Source organism: Netta rufina (assembly GCF_964035555.1).
Source record: "Netta rufina genome assembly, chromosome: 8".
NCBI lineage: Eukaryota > Metazoa > Chordata > Aves > Anseriformes > Anatidae > Netta > Netta rufina.
Window position 1 is genome coordinate 23,048,271 of NC_140131.1, and position 19,885 is coordinate 23,068,155.

The 19,885-nt window shown below is 55.1% G+C and overlaps 2 protein-coding genes across 7 annotated transcripts in view; one reads left to right on the forward strand and one right to left on the reverse strand.

Moving 5' to 3' along the window:
- Positions 1 to 1,889: 1,889 nt before the first annotated feature.
- On the reverse strand, positions 1,890 to 8,960 carry SEC22B (SEC22 homolog B, vesicle trafficking protein). Its single transcript, XM_084290968.1, has 5 exons — positions 8,804 to 8,960; positions 8,538 to 8,647; positions 5,114 to 5,274; positions 4,192 to 4,338; positions 1,890 to 3,853 (listed from the first exon to the last, which is right to left on the reverse strand). The coding sequence occupies exons 1-5, from the start codon at positions 8,876 to 8,878 to the stop codon at positions 3,699 to 3,701; spliced, it is 648 nt and encodes a 215-aa protein (XP_084147094.1). The 5' UTR covers positions 8,879 to 8,960; the 3' UTR covers positions 1,890 to 3,698.
- Positions 8,961 to 9,270: 310 nt separating this feature from the next.
- PACS2 (phosphofurin acidic cluster sorting protein 2) overlaps positions 9,271 to 19,885 on the forward strand; it is a 69,186-nt gene continuing 58,571 nt past the window's right edge. For all 6 annotated transcript variants that reach the window (XM_084291073.1, XM_084291075.1, XM_084291074.1 and 3 more), the window contains exon 1: positions 9,271 to 9,404. In XM_084291073.1, coding sequence (XP_084147199.1) covers positions 9,277 to 9,404 — 128 coding nt within the window. In that variant the 5' untranslated portion in view covers positions 9,271 to 9,276. The remainder of the gene's footprint in view (positions 9,405 to 19,885) is intronic.

Below are 19,885 nucleotides of genomic sequence, written 5' to 3' on the forward strand. Positions count from 1 at the left end.
TCTGGCTCCCGGGCAGCGGCACTCACCCGCTCCAGGAGCCCCAGGAATATTTATAACCAGCGTGCCGGCGGGATCCTGTCCCAGCGGGGCTCTGCTTGCGCTGCTTTTACCAAAGTTGGTGACGTACGGGGTGGCCGCTAAACCCCTGGGACCTTCTCAGCCCCCGCGCATGTGATGGAGCAAGAATTCACTTATTTGTGGTTACCAGGAGCAGCTGGAGCAGCACCCAGAGCAGACAGCCCCTTCCCAAACAGCCCCTAAGGCAGCAGAAGGCGTGGGGACAGGACACCCGTGGGGGTTTGTCCCTCGGCTCTGGGAGCCGCACGCTCCCCAAGCTCCCTCGGGCTCCACTGCCCATGCACAGGTCCCGCAGCAGAGGTCACCAAGCGAGCACATTTAGTTCTGCTCTTTTATGCAAATCCTGTGTCTACTTCCATTTTCGGGGGCCGGGGTGGTAGGTGGCAGGGAGGGCACGCTCCGGGGAGCCCCAATCCCTGCAAGCACGGGTGGTGTGCCAGGGGCTGCAGCGTGCTGGGGCAGCGGGCAGCCCCCGGGGAGGGCTCTGGTGGGAGGCAGAGCTAACAGCATCTCGACTTGGGGAAGGGGAAAAAAAAAAAAAATGACACAGGAAATGGGTTTATCATCTCTGAGCAGAGCGCCAGGGCTCAGCCGCAAGGGGTTTTTACGAGCCATGATTCAAAATCACGCTGGGCTTCTCCCGGCAGCCGGCACGGCAGAGAAACCCCCGTGGCGTGGGTCCCGGTGCCGTCCTCGGAGCCACGGAGCTCACCAGGACCCCCCCCCGACCTAACTGATCTAATTAATATGATCTAATTTATCCCCTCCAGTGGGTTTGCTTGCTCAGGCATGGCCACAGTCAGATGGGGGCAGCCGCTGTGGGGCTCGGTGCTGCGTGCACGGCAAACCCCGGGGTACCCCGTGTCCCACAGGGGACCCCAACTGCACCTGAGCTGGGGAAAAAGTGGGGACAGGCTGGAGAGGGGTGGGCACCCCCCGAGCCCACTAGCCCCGCTCTGCAGGGTATCCTCCACCAGCCCCACAGAGACAGAGCCCAGGGTGCCAAACAGACCCCCAAGGGAGGGAGGACAAGGACCCGGCTCGGCAAGGGCTGAACCCAAGCCCTGGGTGCCACCGGGACATTTGGTCAGGGCAGAGCAGCTGCCAGAAACCATCTGAGGCCAAACACCCCCATGACCCCAGAAAGAGGCCAAATGTGTGTTGTTTTTTCTCAGAACCTGTCTGAAAAAGGGGGTTGCAAGTGCGAGGAGCGGGTTGAAGGCAGGGGAAGCAGCTGGTGCCCGAATAAACACGGAAACCAAAACCCTGCAGCGCCCAAACCGCTGCTGTCTGGGAGCGGCGATGGTAAAGATGCTCCATGGTCTGTGCCAGACACAGCTGGCTCGTATGTGACACCCGCAGGGGCACAGGAGGAGGCAGGGGACAGAATTTGCAGGGCTGATGGGTGCTGTTGTCCCCACACCAGTTCCAGTCCTTCCCTGCCACACACCATGAGCTTCACACTCCTGGAAGCAGCAAGCAAACCCCAAAACAGATTTTTTTTGGAGAAATAACTCAGGCCAGCAATGCTGCGTGCCCCCGGTGAGGCCAGGGCAATGCAACAAGTTAGAGCACCCTCAGAAAGAGCCCTGTCAGAGCTGGAGGGGCCCTGCGCCGTGCACCAGCTCCGTGCAGGCACTGCCATCTGCAGGCTGCAGCTCCAGCCCTGCGCTGGCACCGACAGCTCAGGCTGCAGGGCACAGCGCCACGGAGCTGCGGGTTAACTACGGGGTCATCTTCACCCCCTTGTGCCCCCAGGAGGAAAAAGAGCATTCTCAGGGATGATAAAAACACGAGACACGCTGCCAAGGGACTTTTCAGAAGCATTTATTTCGCAGCTGACAGTGGGGCTGCAGCGGGCAGCTGCTCGGGGAGCCGCTGGTCGCTGCAGGAGCATCACCCCCTGGTCACAACAATCGGGGTACGGTCGGTGTCTGCCCACCTCCATCACACAGCCACAGCGCTGGGACAGCCACCCGGAAGGGACACCCCGTGTCAGGATTAAAAACGGTAATCGTAAAGCAATCTACAACATAAGACTTGGCATCATGCAGCAAACAGATGATTTCAGCCTACGTGGCAGGTCAGAGTGGCTAGGGGGATTGATGGATGAGTGCTAACTGCGTCCCTGCCAGCCCCACAGTGCTCCCAGGCAGGACAACAGCCCCCCAATCCCTACCTGGGGCAGGAAACGCTTCCAGATCACGTTTACACACCCAGAACTACACCACAATGTGCTTTTAAAAGGTGCTGGGGAACCCTGAAACTTTATTGTGACAGTGCCTGCTTCCTACCACGTTATAGACACTCGAGTGCAGAGAAGAGGGGAAAGACCTGTGGGGTTCTGCTGTTTTTTAGGTGAAAGGAAAAAAAGGCTGACAGATAAAATCGTACTCCTAGCACAGCCAGACCAACAATAAAAAATAATCACATTACACTGGAACTAGAGAGATTGGCCCATGAGAAAGAAGAAGTGATACACTATTGCCCCACAACGTGTTTTAATTCACCTATAGTTTCAACTTCCCAAGTGAGGTAGGGAGAGGGTGACCAGAGGAAAAAAAGGTGGCATTTCCAAAGGATTCCACTGTTTTACAGTTATCCTCTCGAATCCTTCATGTAAAGTTCAAGCCTTCTTTAAGGAAACACTGCCTTTTCTTCACAACATTCAGAGTTTTGCTTTTTTGGCTGCTTTGGGTGGAAGAGGGAGAAAGAAAACGAGCATTCCAGAGCCGAAATGCTGGCAGTTCTGACACGTTTTGGAAGGAAAGTGTAGTAAGGAGGAAGGAAACAATGCAGTGAATCTGCAGATAGAAGGGAAAAAACAAACAGACAATGCTGACATCGCTTGCACTGTGCCCGCTTCAACAGCACTTGAGCTACACACCCTGTTTTTAATCACATGGAAACATACCGTCATACACAGCTGCCAGGAGAGGGAAAGTGGACACAAAACCTGCAGTCTAATTTTGTAGGAATCGGTAATATTTCACTGCCTCTCCTAGTGCTAGACAGAATGTGTTTAAGGCATTATTTACCACCCAATTGTTCCTAAAGCAATTGAAAGTACGTCAGAGACAGAAAACTCAACAACAGCTAGCTTGACAGAGGTGAAAGCTACTGTAATATGTACAGAGCAGTATTTGCCTTCAAACAGGGGAGTCGTCTTAAAAAAAGAAAGAAAACCACCCCAAAAAAAAACCACACAGACCCAGATTCTAAAAAAGCAACCATTGCCAACACAAGGAATGTTCATTAGAGTCCAGTTCCCACTAGAGCTACTCAAGAGGAGGACGCCGAAGGTTGATTATGCTAAACTGCACCGACTGACTGCCCCCAGAGCTCGCCCCGCAGAGGGGTGCAGAGCCTCGGGAGGTCAGCGGCGACAGCACCCTAGTGCAAATTGCCTCGGAGGAAAAGCCTGCAGACAACAAGCCTTTACACCTACGGTTCGGATTCGCTAACAAGTGTGGTACTCAGGTGCCACCTAACATTTTCAGGCCACTCGCATCAAGGTGATGGTCCTGCGTGGATTCTAATGCACATCCCCCGTGACCGGTGTCCCGCACACACACACATCTGCCAGGCTACCGGCTTTCCCTCTTGGTGCCGACAGGAAGTCACAGCCACCAGAACCTGACGTAGACGATCAGCATGATGAAAAACACAGCCACGGCCGCGAGCTTGGCGTAGGTGGAACGCATGTTCAGGTACTTGGCGTCCTGGCGGTACTTCTTGGACAAGCTGGACAGGTTGTTGGCCTTGGAATCGAGAGCTGTCGGAGGGAAAGGGCAGAGAAAGGGCAGATTAACCCAACCAGGTGACCCCCAAACGTTGGGTTAACTGAGCAAGTGGCTCTGGAGCAGCTGAGACACCACACAGCAGCACGCCTTGTGCCTGTCTGCAGTGCTCTGGTGCTTGTCCTGTTGGGATGAGAGCCACCTGAGGCAGGGACACACTATTCTCACCCAGAAGCAGCACCATACCCAAACGGAGAACCCAAAGCCCGTTGCTCTCCCCAGGAATTAGGACACCTTTCCCTCTGGTATGCGCTCCCCACCCAGCTGGCCGAGGGGACGAGGAACCACACACCGAAGAGCAGCCAGACGGTACCTGAAAGTGCCTCTCCTCGCTGTAAGACTTCCTCAATGTTGGCCACCATAATCCTCTGCACGTCCTGCAGCTCTGTGTTGATGGAGCCCAGGTTCCTCCTCGCCCGGCTGTCGATGTAGAGCTTCTTGGTTTTCTGGATGTAGGTGTCTGGAACGAGAGAGGGCCGTCAGAGGGAAGCTCCGATCTCCCCAAAAGCACCTGATTGCCCTGCAAGAGAAGCTGGGCTGCCCCTTCTTTAGCCTACATCTTCAGCTGAAGGACCCACCACCACTTCCAGTCAATGGTCTGATGGAACAGGGGTGTTCTGTGAAACCCCCCAGGGTTTCTGGTGAATTGTGTTCCCAGAAACACACCCTCAAACGCAGACACAAAAGGGCATGGGGGTGGAACCATCCAACTTGGGGTTAATGCACCTCTCACTGTAAATGGAAGGAACACCAGCAGGAAAACAAGACCTCAATGCAGCCACCAGGAGTTCTCCCTCCCTTCCCAGCACACCAGTGGATACTGGTTTTCCTCGCACTCTCATCCCACTCCCTCTCACCCAGGGCGCTGTATCAGAAAGCCTTACTGCACCTCAGTAGCTCCACACCACCTCCTGGAGATGCAACGTGGAGAAAACACGGAACGGAGAGCAGCCCAGCTGCCAAGGGAGTGGGAGCAGTGCTCAGGCAGCCAACAGACTGCTTGCAAACATGCGCTGGAGACGAGCCAAAAGCCTTAGAGAAATCTGAAGCAAAGGGCATTTACCATTTTCCTACTATTTCTCTGTTCACAAGCATTCCTCACTCAAAACACCCGCTTCTTTAGCGCTAAAAAGAGGCCAAACTGCCAATTCCACCGGCCAAACTGGTGAGCATCCTGCAGCTGCTGCCTCCTGAAAAAAAAGTTTCCTAACTAGCCCCCTGGAGAGAGAACTCACCAAATTCAATGAAGGAGTAGGGCCTGGAGACCGTCGGCACCTTCTTGCCGTGCTGCTCATCGAACTCTGAATGCAAATCTTCCAGGTAGGCAAAGGCCAGCTTCTTCGGGAACGCCGACTCGCACAGGACCAGGTAACAAACCCCTTTCTCGATGATGTAGCTAGGAGAAGCGCAGACAGAATTAAGCAAGTGGTTTTGGGTCCATCCTCTCCGGCATCACTTTTTATAACCTGCACCTGGACACATCAGCTTCTGTCCTTCACCTTCAAAAATTGGCCTGAGTATCATCAAAACAAAACACCCGTAACAAGAGTAATAACTTCAGAACAAAAAGGGAGGATGCTGCTGCAGCTGGAAGAAGGGAAGCACAAGAGAGTTTGCCAGCAGAGCAGAGGGGAAGGTGGCCAAGCAGAGCTCTAAAACAGCACCACACAGCCAAGTTCCTGAGGCCCACGAACAAAAAGCCCTGCCACGAGGCTCAGGCACGCACAGGAACTTGGTCTCAACCCTCTGACAGGGAGCCCAGCTCCCACCTGCCCTTTTGGGGCTCTGGGTGCCCCCTTTCTCCCTGGCACTCACCTGTCGGTGGGGCGTTGCTGTCCACGAGCACCTCAAAGGCAGCTGAATAAAACATTGGGGCTAGAGGGGCCCTGCTGGCTTCCCCAGCACACATGCAAAGGCTCAGCACAGGGAACAGGGAGGGGTGTTTCCTTCTGAGTCAGCTAAAAACCCTACCGAAGTAAGGGATTGGATGGCATCAGCCCCAAGATCCCTGATGTTCTTTGGGTTTCACTGCAATTGCCTGCTGCTGAGTGATCCTTCCTCCACTTCCCTCCTCAGCTGGCCAATACAAGAAGAGGCAGCAACATTTCTACCAGAGCCAAGGCAGTGGAGCTGGCAGACAGCCCTGGATACACTGAAAATTTGAGCTATTTTATTCAAGATGGAATTTAAACGTTACTTGTATGTTACCTTCCTCTGACTTGCTGTACAAGGCCATTACGTAGCGGTCTCGTTAGCGCAGAGCTTAATGGCATATTAGAGAATTAACCTACTCGTGAGGGCACTGTCATTAAATAAGTAGCTTAAAAACTGTATTAATAGTTGCATCGAGCTTATAGAACAACTTGGTCCCCGCTGTGCTTCCAGACACTCCAAACCCTTCAAATGCACCTCACTCAACTTGCTTCTGGCTCCGAGTACCCAGTATCTCCCGTTGCTTTTCCCCGAGGTGATACCTTGGATCTGAAGTCCATCCCTCAGCACCAGGGTAAGCCAGCACACCTCATTCTGCCCCAGAGGCAGAGTTTTGCCAGGCTCAGCCCTCGAGCAGAGCAGCGCTCCCGCACAGCCATCTCTCTGAATTTTACACCTTCTGAGCTTTAGCCAGCACCTAAGCACGCAGTCTGCTCGGCTGGGGCCAATGTTTGCAGTCAGCCAGTTCTAACCTCTGTACCCGAGCACAGCCAGCAGGTTCGTCTCCTCGTTTTGGATGATTTTGAGAGAGCAGCTTTATCCTTCAACCTGCTATCAGTGGCAATGACCAAGGGTTGCTTTCGACATGACAGGTAGGAGCCTTAGGCCATTAATGAGGCAAAGGTCACCTCGCAACCCGCAGCACAGCAGCTACGTGGGTGTTCCTGCACCAGGTGTTCCTCCAGGAGCTGCGGCTGGGAGGGTGACACAGCTTTGGGAGCTGAAGCCTGCGCCTTATGTTTACAGCCATCACTTCAGCAGTCGTTCTGTGAGCTTTACACTTCACCACGACCAGGCTCTTCTCCGAGGTGATGAAGCTAAAAACGTCCACTGCCACCTCAGCAAGCTCGGCCACGCTCCTCTCGCACCACAAACGGCTCAGCCCTGGCCTGTGCTGCCCTCAGCAGTCGGAGCTCTGACCTGGCAGAACACAAGACGCGCTGTGCTCACTCACAGCACAGCCCTCAGCATTATTTCAGCATCTCAAACCCCTCTGTTTCCTCCCCTTCCTGCACCGCTACCACAGGAGATGTTCTGATCTGATCACATTCTTCTCTGCACTGCCTTAACAGCCCAGCTGAAAAGAAGCAGCACTTTTGTGCCACAGGAACTCTTAGAAACTTTTTTTTTTTTAGTTCTATCAAGTTTTAATTTCTAGGAGGAAGACGCAGAGCAGCACTCCCCAGTTAACCCTGAGAACAGCACCCAAACCCTACAGCAGATAAGAGCAGGCAGACAACCCCAATCAGTGCCACCCTCTCCAATCAGACCACGACAGCTCCCTGTCTGAGCCAAGCAGAGCCAAGGGAAAAGCCAAACCAAACAATCTTGCAGCAGTCGTTGTACGTTAGCCAACCACAAGAAAAGTTGCCCTGGGGACCACGTGGCTTCTGCTGAAGACAGCTCTCCCCAAAATCTCCTCGTCTCCTCACGTTGCCGAATCCCTGAACACTTCAGAAAAGGGTCGGACAGGAGAGGCACTAAAGGGCCCTCAGTACAGGAGGGCAGAACTAAAGCCAGATGTCTTGGATTCGGAGGCCATCTACCCAGCCACCGGGGTCTGGGGACAGAGAACAACCCCACTGCCATGCAGCAATGCTTGGCACAGCTCTGCCTTGGCCACCCCACACAGCACCCAGCCTCACTGAGGCTTCCTTCTCTAACAGACGGATTCCTGCTGGTAGCTTAACTCTGAGACTTGACAAGACCTTGGGTTCGAATCAATTCTCCCACAGTTATTCTGCTAATTACAGGTCACATAAAGAAGCATTTCCTCTTCTCAAACACAAGCCTGTTCTGCTGCCTTTCACGGGCTGTCAATTCTTCCTCCTACTTTCCTTCCCTGTCCCATTGCTATTCATTGAGGACCAAGGGTGCCTGACCCACATTCTCTGCAGGCTTTCCTTACTTTATATTTGAGTTACTTCATTGATGTGCTACTGCAGAAAGCCAAAAGAGCTTTTAAGCTGAGAGTTTTCCAATAGTTAAGGAGATTAATTACATGCAACACATTTGACAAACGTAGCAGGTGTGAAAAACACGTTTGGCAAATATAATGAAGAAATAAATCAGGGATGCCCTGTGTGCCTTGGCCCAGGAAGGGGACGCATTACGAGGTATGCTCTTATGGAGAGCAGAGTCCTGTGCAGAAGGGGTTCACAGTGATAATGCCAACCTGCTTTTACCAAAGACTTACTGAAAGAGAAGGGGAAGGTGTGGAGCATCTTTTTAACAAGAGAAGACAAAAGGTAGAGAGAAAACACTGAAGGTAGGAAGGGCGGAAGGTAGAGAGGACCCAATGAAGGCAGACAGGGCCCAAGCTAATAGAGAACGCTTAAAGGGAGGAGAACCCATGCTATGTTCAGCAAAGGCAGAGCTACGAAACGGGCTGAAAGCCACACACAGAGAAGCGGCAGCGGGCTGCCCCTCGGCACCCCCGGTACTCACTGGAAAGCCATGGCTCCCGCCTCCAGCGTGCACCTGGTGGGCGACTGCTCGTTCAGCCTGCGGAACAGCTGCTTCGCCTGGCTCTGGTACTGCTGCAGGTCGCGGCCGGACTGCGGAGGGAAGGAGGGAGGAGGCACAGGCTGAGGGCCGCGGCTGAGGGGCGCCCCCCGGCCCAGCCTAACACCGGCCTACCCCCCCCTGCACAGGCAGCACCGCCCGCCCGGCCCCGGGACCCCAGCGGGCCCTGCCCGTTGTCTGAGCCCCACCTGCTCGTCCTCCTGCATGGAGGCGGCCAGCGGCAGCCCGTCGGCCACGCGGGCGATCATGGTGAGCAGCACCATCGCGGCGGGGCGGGGCAGCGCCGCGCAGCGCCCGGGCACTACCTCCTCCTCCTCCGGTGCCGCCGCCGGCACTGAGCTGGCCGGAAGGTGCCGCGGCGACTTCCGCTGGGGGAGAGAGAGGCGACTTCCGGTTTGGGCGCAGCCGGGGCGGTGGCGGCGGCGGGCGGGCGTGGCCTCGGTGCGGTGGGCGTGGCCTGTGAGATATGGGCGTGGCCTCACCGTATGGGCGTGGTCTCAGCGAGTGGGCGTGGTCTCACCGAACACAGGCGTGGCGTTAGGCGCAGCGAGGCCCCGCCCACCAGCAGCGAGACCACGCCCACTCCCCCAGAGGCCACGCCCCTCCCACGTGACGCCGGGGGCGGGGCGGGGCGGGCGGCGCGGTGCCGGTGCTCGCGGCCATGGCGGCGGCGGCGGAGCGGGGCCGCCTCAGCCTGCCGGGGGGCGCGGGGGCGCTGGGCCGCCCGGTGCCCATGAACCTGTTCGCCACCTGGGAGATCGACGGCTCCAGCCCCAGCTGCGTCCCCAGGTAACGGCACCGGGGGAGCCCAGCCCCGCCCCGCCGCCACCGCCCCTCCCGGCCCCCGTTCTGGGGTCCCGGGGGCCGTAGCGGTGCCCGGTCCCCTCCCTTCCCCCTTCCCCATCCCCATCCCTTCCCCTTTTCCCTTTCCCTTTCCCCTTTCCCTCTCCCTTCCCTTCATTTCCCCTCCCTTCCCCTCCCGGTGCCCGTTACCGGTGCCGTTCCCGTGCCGTCCCCGTTCCGTTCCCGTTGCTTTTGCCCTATTTCCCCGTTTTTCACCCCATTTTCCCGCTGGGTTAACCCCCCCCCAGCAGCCCGGGAGCTCCCCACCCGCCCCATCCCGCTATGTCCTGCGCCACCCGCACCCTGCAGCCCTGCCCTGACCGGAGGGGGGGTTTTGGGTAAAAAACCCTAAATTTGGGGGGAAAAAACCCTAAATCCTGCATTTTGGGGTGAGCGAGCCCTGCAGCGGGTCTGAAAAACCTTGGGGTTTGCAGCCAGCCCCTATAGTTGCAGGTCCTGCAGGGGGGATTTGGGGTCTGTGCCCCTATAGGACGGGGTGGGAGCAGCTGGGGAGCTTTTGGGTTTTTTTTTGGGGTGCCAGGCTCCAGCACGAATCCGTGTTGTGGTGTGCAGAGGGCACAGACCCCTTGTTGTAAGGCTGCTTTGAAACCCTTCTCGCCCATGGGGCAGCAAGGTAGCGGGGTTTCCATCCCCCTAACCTCATAACAGCGGTCCCTGATGTAAAATAACCCCCCCCCCGACGAGCGCCCGTCACCGTCAAGGACTTTGGGTCCCACATCTCCATTTCTGCTGATACCTGCAGATCTCAAAGCGAGCTCCCGACCCGGCGTGCTCGCTCTGCAGCTCGGGGGATGACCCCGAAACGCGGCGTGAGAACGGGGGCTGCTCCGTGTGGCAGCGGGTCCCAGTGCCTGTCCCTCTAAGCGGGCTGTGCTACGGGGCCGCGATGTCCCCGAAGTGCCCAGAGGGTTTGGCTGCCCCGAGCTGAAGGCAGAAGCAGCCGGGGCTGCAGCTCCTGCCCGCACTGTGAGAGCTGTGCCATGTCCGAATGCTGTCGCAGGAGCTGGGTGCGAGGCCTGGCCCCGAAATTCTGCCGTTTGCAGCTGTTTCACGCCGCCTCCTGCGGTGCCACGCTAGGTGCAGGCGGTGCGTTTCGGTGCAGGCTTCCCAAAACGTCGCCGTGAGAGAGGCTTTCGGGCTGCGCTCCCCGAGTTGTGCTGCCACCTCGGCGTTTCGAGTTCCCAGTGTAATCGTTTCTCTGCTACACAAAGCTGTTTTAACGTTTTTTGGGGTTAAAGTGAGAGGGATGGGGATGAAAACAGTCCTGCAGGGGAAACAATATTCAGAATTGATGTTTGTGCAGACATCTGGGACGTGAAAAGAGGATGTGGGGGCCAGCGGGCCTCGGCATGTCAGCCTGGCTCTCGTGTGGGATTTCACCGGTTGCGAGCTCCCCCCAGGTTCCTGCTGTTTCCTTCCCCTTTCCTTAATTTTTTTGGATTAAGGACAAAAAAAACGGACCTTCCCAGGTCCTTTTCCAGGGAAGCACCGCTCCTCGGCACCTGGTTCACCAAAATCTGCTCGGTTTGGGGAGGTTAGATGAAAACTGGAAGGCTGCCTTGATGCCTCTGCAGAGTTTGTGTCTGAGCGTAAGGAAGCCGCAGCGGTGTGCTGGTCTCCCTTGCTCTTCTGCCGCTCGCAGAAATGACTTTTGATGTCTTTCTTCAGCACGTATAGCTCCTGGGGTTCCTGACGGGGCTGCCTCGGAAATGCGAGCACTTTCCTTTAGTCATCCCCGAAACGTGACTCAGGCTGCCCTGCTCGCTGGGTGTAACTGCTCGAGGCCGGGAGGGAGCGGTGCCTTCCTTTTATTCCCTTCTCTTACCTTCCTCTCCCTTTTCTTACCTCTGTGCTTGAGCTGTTTTCCTTCCTGGAGGGTTACCTTACAGAAAGTTCTCCCTGTACCTACAAAAACGAAGAGTGATGCTCAGCTGAGAGAATCTAACCCTTCCGCTCAGTTTCCTTATGTTGAAAAGCATGAATTATTGTGTTTTTTTTTTTTTCTTTTTTTTTTTCTTCTTTTTTGTCCCAAAGTGCTCTTGCTGAAGCTGTGGGTGAGGATGGCAGGACCACGGTACCGTCGCGTCTTGAGGGAGCCTCAGGAGGAGGCAGCGGCACGCGGAGGCTGTTCAGAGGAAGAAAATAGGCTTGGGAAGAAAGATATTTTTTTTTTTTTGGCAGCAGGGTCTGCTGGAACAGGAGGTGGTGAGGGTCAGTGCTCCCATTCGGGACAGGGTTTGCTTTAGGTTACTGCCTTAATTCCCATATAACTAAGAAAGTTCACATTAAGGGTTGGACTGTGGAGCGGAGTGAACTGCAGGCAGGGTGAGTGCGACCTGACGCCCCGTGGAAATACGAGGAGAGGAAAGAAAAATTGGAAATTTTGGAAAAAAACCACGCTGGAGATCACTGCTTGGGCGCTGCCTGAGTGTTTCATTGCCACCTTGCCCCCGTAGCTTGCCTGCGGGGTGAGGAAACGTGAGCAGAGCCCACGTGCAGCCATCCCCCGGGCTGGATGTTGCTGCTCGGTGCTGCAGGATGGCCTCGCAGCTCCGTGCTGGCCCTGCTGCTGACGTCCCTGGGGCAACGGAAAACGATTGAGGCTGTGGGTTCGCAGCAGCTGAGCAGATCCATGGGTTTGCTCACGGCTCTGCCCCTCTCGCTGTGCCTCCTCCAGCTCCTTCACCCCTGGGTGCCGCCGCGGGCGATCGGGGTGCCGTGGTGGGAGCTGCTGGCACCCTCCTGTGGGTTTTGGTGCATTTGGAAGCAGGAGGGTGTCTAATTACTCAGATGACTAGGTACGTCTCGCAAGCGCTTATTTGGAGGCTTTGTTTTGATTTTGCTTGAATAGTGTGTTACCACTGAAGGAAACTGAATACAAATGAGCGCGCCAGATAGGCTTCAACACAGATTGCTGGCTAAGGCGATGCGAAACATCTGAGATGCGCGAGGAAAAGCAGCCAGAAATGAGCAGTGGAAGCGAAATGCTTGGGGTAAGGCACGGCCCCTCTCCTCTTGGAGCCCCTAGGTCCTGTTTTAGGAGGAAAAGAAGCCTCCATGGAAAAGAAGCAGCCCAAAATCACGCTCCTTTGGGAGGTACCAAGTGATCCCCGCGTGCTCCCAGCCTCAATCCTATCACGGCAGTTGTTGGCTTCGTGTGTTGAGCGGAGAAAAAAACACATTTAGGGGCTGAATGGGTTGTCAAAGTTCCCATCAGACCTATTTTGAGTCTTCTTTTAGCTGAGCTAAGGTTGAGCTCGTGCATGAGGAGCGGGTCTGGGAAAGTTTGAAAGCTGCAGGCGAAAGGTCTCTGGGTGGGATTTTTTGGGGAGCAGAAGGCGGGGGTGCTCTGGAAGGGGGCTTTCAGCTGGGAGGTGCCCAAGGAACCTTCCTCTTGGGCTCCCTGGTGGCTGTCCCCCTTCTCTGGCAGCCCTGGGGTCGGATCCCTGGTCAGGTCCCTGGCAGGAGGGCACTGTGCTGCTGCTGCTGCTCCTCTCGCCAGCTCCGAGCCCACAGATGATTTCCGTGGCGAGCTCGCGTCCGCATCAAATTAGCAGCGAAGTGATTTGCATGAGAGATTAATCAACCGGCACCAAAACATCCCGCTTCTCTGCCAGAAAAAAGAAGAGGACAGCAAGAAGGGGGCCGTGGCAGGAGGCTGCTGTGCTCCTCGCAGCCCTCGGCCTCTCGGCGTGCCGGCCTCGCGCAGGAAGCCGGGCTGCTCGCCGCCTCCGTTTGCGTCACGGCTTGGCAGCTCTTCCCAATTCTTTCGGGCCAAACTTTGCCACCGCTCTGGTGACCTTCTAGGGAGGGTATTTCCTATGGAATTGGTGGCCGGCTGCCAGCGGGCTCCGTGTTGCCAGGCCCTCCGTTAGCCCTTCCCTTTCCATTGCCTGGCTGGAGAGGGGGAGAGGGAGCCCTCCAGGAGCTCCGTTTCCACAGGAAAGCAGGAGGAAGATGGGCTCTGCCACCTCTCCCAGAGGCAGGTCTCGCCCAAAGGGCTCCCGACGTGCGGGTGATAAGAGGCTTTACACGCCTAATGGAACGTGGGAGCGGGAAGCTCCTCTCCTGGCGAGGTTTAATGGGATTAGAGCCCTGCGCGGCGAGGCGGAGGCTGGCAGGGCGCGCGGCCAGCTTCATGAGGAGACGGTGGGTCCTTTCACTGCCCGTTTGTTTAAAACGATGAAGCGGGCACGCAGGAGCCCTGAAGGAGGGATTCTCCAAAAACAGGGCTGGTTGGAGCTGTGTAATTTTTAAAGAGTGTGTTAAAAGTAAAAATCAGCTGGTGTCCGGCGAGGTTTGCTGGGCTCGGGGTGGTGTGGTGGCTGTAAAATCTGACTCCCCTCCGTGGCTGATTCGCTTTTTGGGCACTCAGGTGCTCTGGAGCTTGTAGAAGGTAAGCAAAACAGCGTAGGGGCGAGGAAGTACTGATGCTTAACCAAAACCTGCAGGTCCTTCTGGGCAGCTGCCTCTGTCCCAAAAAGGAGCAGCCCTGGTGAGCCAGGACAGAGTTTTTAAGCTCGTGTTGCTGCCGAGAGGTGAGGGTTTGAGGGTGCGAGGCTGTGCAGGAGGGGGATCAAGTGTGTGCCTGTGCACAGGGTGAGGGCAGGCATGTGCTCGCTGCTCAGCAAGATGCTTTCTTCTGCTGTTGAAATTCCTCCGGAGAAAGATTCTGTCTCTTTCCATCGGATCCCTTTGCTCTGTTAGGCTTGACAGTTCAGAAGTCTTTCCCTCCTCTTTTTATTTCTCTACAAAATTGCTGCAGCGCGAGGGCTCGGAGGTGCCCCTGCCTGGAAATCTCTTGTGCAGGAGGGAGATTGCTAAAGGCATCTTTGCCTCTGCAGGGAAACACTCTGAGGGCTGTGAGTGGAGATGGGGAAAACCCTAGAGCTCATTCTGTGTCCTGGCCTGTGCTTTAGGGGTGCTGCACGGGAAAGTGCAGGGCTCGCTCTCGTTCATGGCCACAGCTCGCACACACGCCGTCTGATGTGTGTTTCCCAGCAGGCAGGCGGCCAGATCTAGATATAGAGCAGAGAATAAGCCCTGTCAAGAGATTCTTAGGAAGCCTTATCTATATATAGCCGATAGCAGCCCGTATCCCCTTTCTGCTGAGCGCACAGCCCGGGGAGCGCGCTGGCACCGGGCGCACCCCAGCTCCGGAGCCCCAACAGAGACTCAGGGCTGCTCCATCCCATCCGTGAGCAATCCCAAACTGCACACCCCGATTCTGTGACCGTGTTGTCGTGACAGGCTGGTGACATGCAGCTTCAAGTCAGAGGGAACAAGGGTTGGGGCACGTCAGCAGCGCGGAGCTGGCGGTGTCCGTGCCTTTGGGAGCACGTCGGCCCCGCTGGGTGCTCGTTAACGCGGTGAGGTGGTGGCTTGGCAGTGCCTCGCCACAGAGCAGCTCTCGTGGGATCGTGCGCCAGGGCGATTCCCTCGCCGTGCAGCTGCTTGCCAGGCGGTGCCACGAGAGGAGCGTGCGCGGGCACACGGCTGCCGCTGGAAAGAAAAACACGCGGCGCTCAGCCCATCTGCTGCATCCCAGCACAGCAAAAAAAAAAAAAAAAAACAAAAAACACACAAAAACACCACAAAAACAGCCTAGCAGGTGGCGTGGGTGAGAAGCAGGAACACCCAGCTAGGTGCACGGGGCTGCCCCTGCGCGCAGCGGTGTGGTCCCGGTAGCTGTGGTTGCGTGGCTGGGATCTCTGAGGCTATTTCCAGGCAGTTTTCCCCTCCCTGCAGCACGCGGCTGTTCCAGCCAGAGCACCACCAGGTTTTGTAGCTGGCCTGGCAGCGTCCGAGGGTCAGCTGAGGAGGAGCTCGGCCGTGTTTCTGCTGCAGAGAGCTTGCTGCCCATTGAGCGTTTTCGCAGCGCGTCCTGCAACCAGCGGAGTGAGCCTGCGGGGAGGTCTGTCCCAGCTCGAAATGTCAGCGTGTGAATAGCTGATGCGGTCCTCCTGGACCAGCTGGAAGGGATGCAATCTCTCTGGATGCGTTTGGGTATAGGATTATGGGTTTAGGTCCTTCTTTTTAAAAGCAGAGCTGTGTTTTCCACACTGGAGAGGCTGGTTCCTTTCTCCTGGCTTGCTGGCGGCGCGGTCCTGAACCCTGTTGTGGCAGGAGCCTTGTCGAGATGCTCTCTGTCTTTCCTAAGCCCATCAAAGTCCTAGGGCTGTTGGAGGACGTCTCCTCGCACACGTTTTTACAAATATAGCAGGATCGTTTGAGGTCAGTTAGTCTTGAGTTTCCTCGGGGAGAGCGCGCTCCAGCTGCGGGCTGTGCCAGAGCTCAATCTGAGCCTCTCTGGAGGGGCTGCTCTGAAAAAGGGTGCCCGTGGCATGGGCTCCAATCTCCTGACAGGCTTTCCAGCTCACCAGATACGCGTGCAGAGCCTTTCCCACCTCGTCACGTCTGTCCTGATTTCACTGCAGCCTCCACCGGCTCAGCTTGGTGGTTTGTAACGGGGACGGGGACCTTGGGGTTCCCAGCAGAGCAATGCTGGGGTTTGTTTCCAGGCCATGGGGACCCAGCAGCAGGGCTCCTTCCCCTTCCCTATTCCATCTGCGCGGTGAGTGGCAGAAATAAAGCAGCTTCCCATCCTCTGCTTGTCACAGCAAAGCCCCAGCAGCTCTGTCCCTGCAGAGCCCTCTCTCAGACGCTCGTAGGGCTGGGTGTCCTGCCCTAAAAGTGCTTTGTTCAGTGCTGAAGCTCTCCTCGGCCTCACTGATCTAATTCAGGAGTAAAATGGACTTGAACATTTCAGTTCTGCTTGCCTTGCTGACATCTTGGGGCTCACTGAAGGGAGATTAAATTACAGCTATTGAGTTCTGCAGGAAATAATAATAAGACAAGATTAATTGCACTTAAGTTTTTACCCAGTAAATGTATAACCGAGTTGATAAGCCTGATTTTTGGGCTCCTGGGGGAGGTTGGGGTCCTGGCAGAGCTTCAAAATCAGGCTTGTTTTTTTCATGAGTGTGCCATGTGGTGTTGGGAGAGATGGTCAAACCCATGTGCACTTAATTTCTTTACGCTATAAACAGCCCAGAAATGTTTGCTGTTTATGTCCAAAATAGCCAGCCGGTGAGTGTAAGCGTTTCCACGTTTCTGCGAGGAACGAGGGTAATTTTATAATGAGCAGAGATTCATATGGCTTAACTTCTCTCCCATCTGGCATTAGTTAAGTTGATGTTTTCATCTGCGTGACCTCTCGGGGTGGGGAGAAGTGATGGGAATAGAAAATGTGGCTGAAAAAGCCCTTACTAGGTCATCTGCCGTGGCTGCGTCTAAAGGCTGGAGCGGCCCCGCTCAACTGCATCTGCTGGCTGCTGGGGGAAGCCATGCTCCCTGGTACTGCTGAGGTTTTGTAGGGTTTTTTGTTGTCCCAGGAGTTGCCTGTCCTGTACGTAGTCCTTTCCTGGTGTGTGAATCTCTGTTCAGCCTAAATAGATGAACTACAGCAGGAAGAGCTTCCTTCTTCAAAGAAAGCTGGTGTTGGAGCATCATTTGCCACCAGCTTCTGCATCTATCCCATTCTCCCAAAGCTCTTTCCACCCTTCTGATGTACACTTTAAACGGTCTGCTGTGGCTTTCCTGGGGCCGCCCTGCAGCCCTCCTCCCTGGTCTTTTCCTCCCAGCTGGGCGGCTTTCACTGCCAGCAGGATTGTTCCAAAATGTCCCAAAATGTCCCCTTCCCTGAAAATATCTCCGCGTGCTTGCTGCCTGCCAGAAAGCTGATCTGCTGCTTTCCCTCTCAAGTTGCACCCGGTGCCTTAAAATGAAGGATTTGCAAAGAAAGCTGAGAACTGCAAGAAGTGGATCATATATATTTCATGTCGCTGGTGGCTTGCTGGGGGCTGAACTCTCTGGTATTTGCTCTTCCACCTCTTCCCTGGGCCGCACCTGAGAGCGCGCCACAATTTCAGGTGCTCCGATTTCTCTTTCAGGCTGGCAGGAGCTGGATCTTCTTTCTGCCAGGATTCTGCTTTTTTTTTTTTTTTTTTTTTTTGCTTAAAGGAGTGGAGCAACCAAGCAGGCTTTGTCCTTGCTTCATGGATAGGCTTTGAGCATCTCCAGGTGCTTGGATGAGCTCCGCCTGCTTGTGCGTGGTCCCAGTGAGACCGAGATCTGCAGTTGCTCGCAGATACCAAAGCAGAGCAGAGGACTTTTTTCTTCCCGAGCATAAATCTGCTCCCTGGGACGACATTCTGGTGGTTTTTACCCTTGGCCCAGGGGGATGTGCTTGAGGGCGAGAAGCCTGGCGAGCATTTAGCTCAAGCGAGCACGTGGAGCTGTCTCCGGGGAGAGGGGATTTCAGAGATGAATTTCCTCAGCCTGGCTTTCGATCAACACACTCGTGTTTTTCTGACGTGTAAATGGCAAGTCCTGCTGGTTGTCCATAAAAAAAAAACAAGTCCGTGATAAGTCAGCGGTGTTGATTCAAGTGTTTCCTTGTTCCAGGATCGTACCCTAAAGGTACGGGCACTGGGAAACCCTCTGGAGGATGCTCATGAAGGCACACAGCTCTTCGCAGGGCTTCTCAGGAGGCAGGGAAAAATACGTTGTTATCTTGTGTGCCTCTAAGTGGGGTGGAAATGGCTCTGCCCTGTCCTTAAGGTGAACAACCAGGCTGGAGTCCTGCTGTGCTTAGCTGGGACTAGAGGTGTGTGAGGCTGCCTCTGTGGCTGGCTCTCGGAAGAAACTCTTGAGTTAGTCCAACCGTGGGATGCTTTCACCCCCCTTTTCTTTGCTTCCACTAGGTTGTCGTGTTTCTTTCTCTGGTGGGGGCCGGATTTGCTGATGGTTCACATTTGAGCTGGGAAAAATGCCCCTTGTTGGAGCTCTGGTATGCCTGCATACAATCAAAAATGTTGAGTGGGCTGGGAATAGCTCCCAGCAAAGTTGTATCGGTTTCTTGGAGCTCTTTTGTTTGATAGAAATTCCTTTCTTTTTCTCCCCCCTCTCCCCGTCCCCCTGACAGCCCACCTCTTTCCTACAAGGACGCGCTGAGGTATAATTCCCGATTGTCTGACCGAGGGGAAATATGCACAGCTGCAAACACATTTCTGAATGACACTTCATTGTGAAGGCATCTCTCTGAACAGGTTTGCAGTTCCAGTAGCCAAGCGATCAGAACGTGGCAGCAAAAAGAGGATTTTGTTGAAAACGCTTGGCTTTGATTTCTCTGAAGCTCTGGGAACGTTTTGACCGCTCGTGACTTTTACGCTGAGTGCAGAGAGGAATTACCCAGAGCAAGGTAAATCCCAAGGAGATGCGATGGCTGCAGCCCCAAGAACAGGGTACGTAGCTGAGGTTTTGCTTAGCTCTCGCTGCGTTGTATGTAAAAGCTGGGGTTCAACAAAGGAAGCAGCAGATAAAAGTTTTATTGATGTTTGAAGCATCAGGAATATCCAGTCTTACGTGCTGCAGCTCTCCAGCACGTTGTTCAAAGGCGTGTTTGGGTAATTCTCCCCTACCTTCCCCGCCGTGTGGAGAAACTTTGCATCTCCCCATCCTCCCTGGATCCATCAAACGAGATGCATTTGTGATCCCGTGCTCCTTATGGGGCATTACAAAGCCCGGTGTCTGAAAGCTGCAGGCATATCGGACTCCGTTGCAGTTCCTGTGCCCCCGTGCTGCCAGGATTTGTGTGTGGGGGAGCGAATCACAGCGATACAAAGAGCCAGCATCTGTTCAGAGGTAAGATGAAATAGATTTATTGATGTCAGGACAACACGGAAGGCTTGTTCCAGTTTAAAGGCAGAGTTTGGTGTAGCTTAGAGTGCACAATTCGCCAAGCTCAGGAAACTTCAGCAGTTCATCTGATCTCACACCGTTCTGGCCTCCCGAGCAGCACAGCAGTGAACGCAGGCTCCATCTCTAGCTTTTGTTTCTCTGTTTGCTGTCCTCTGCTAGCAGACTGCTGCTGCTCCTGCTGCCAGTCTCCGGGGCTGTCCTGCTTCCCATATTATCACCAGATTTTCCAACCTATTGTATGAGGAACTTTAGGCTTCCCTCCTGTGAGTGAATTCACACTCTCCAACAGCCTTGCAAGAGGAGCTGCTGCGAGTAGAAGCTGATCTGTGTTTGAGGTGGCACATCAGCAAATACAGACCCTGCCGAGCATCGGTCCCTGGGGACCGTGTCTCAACATGCAGTGTTCTTGCTGATTTAAGTGTGAAAGCAGAGAAATGACGCAGTAATTTGTCTGTTTGTGAGCATACGCACAGGGTCAGAATTCTCACGTATGCAGCGTACCAAGGTCTCTTAGTAAAATCTTAGTAAAATCTCTGCGTAGCACACACTCCCCTCAGTTCTCATTTCCCTTCAGCCGGTTTCGAGGTGCTTGCTGTGAGCTGATGAGCTGACCTTTGCTTCACAGCAGGGGCACTGAAGGCTCA

Coding starts and splice junctions, on each gene's coding strand:
- SEC22B (XM_084290968.1), bottom strand. CDS start 8,878: ATGGTGCTGCTCACCATGATCGCCCGCGTGGCCGACGGGCTGCCGCTG. Junction 5,275..8,537: donor GCGGGAGCCATGGCTTTCCA/GTGAGTACCGGG, acceptor CGCTTCTCCTAG/CTACATCATCGAGAAAGGGG. Junction 4,339..5,113: donor CTACTCCTTCATTGAATTTG/GTGAGTTCTCTC, acceptor CTCTCGTTCCAG/ACACCTACATCCAGAAAACC.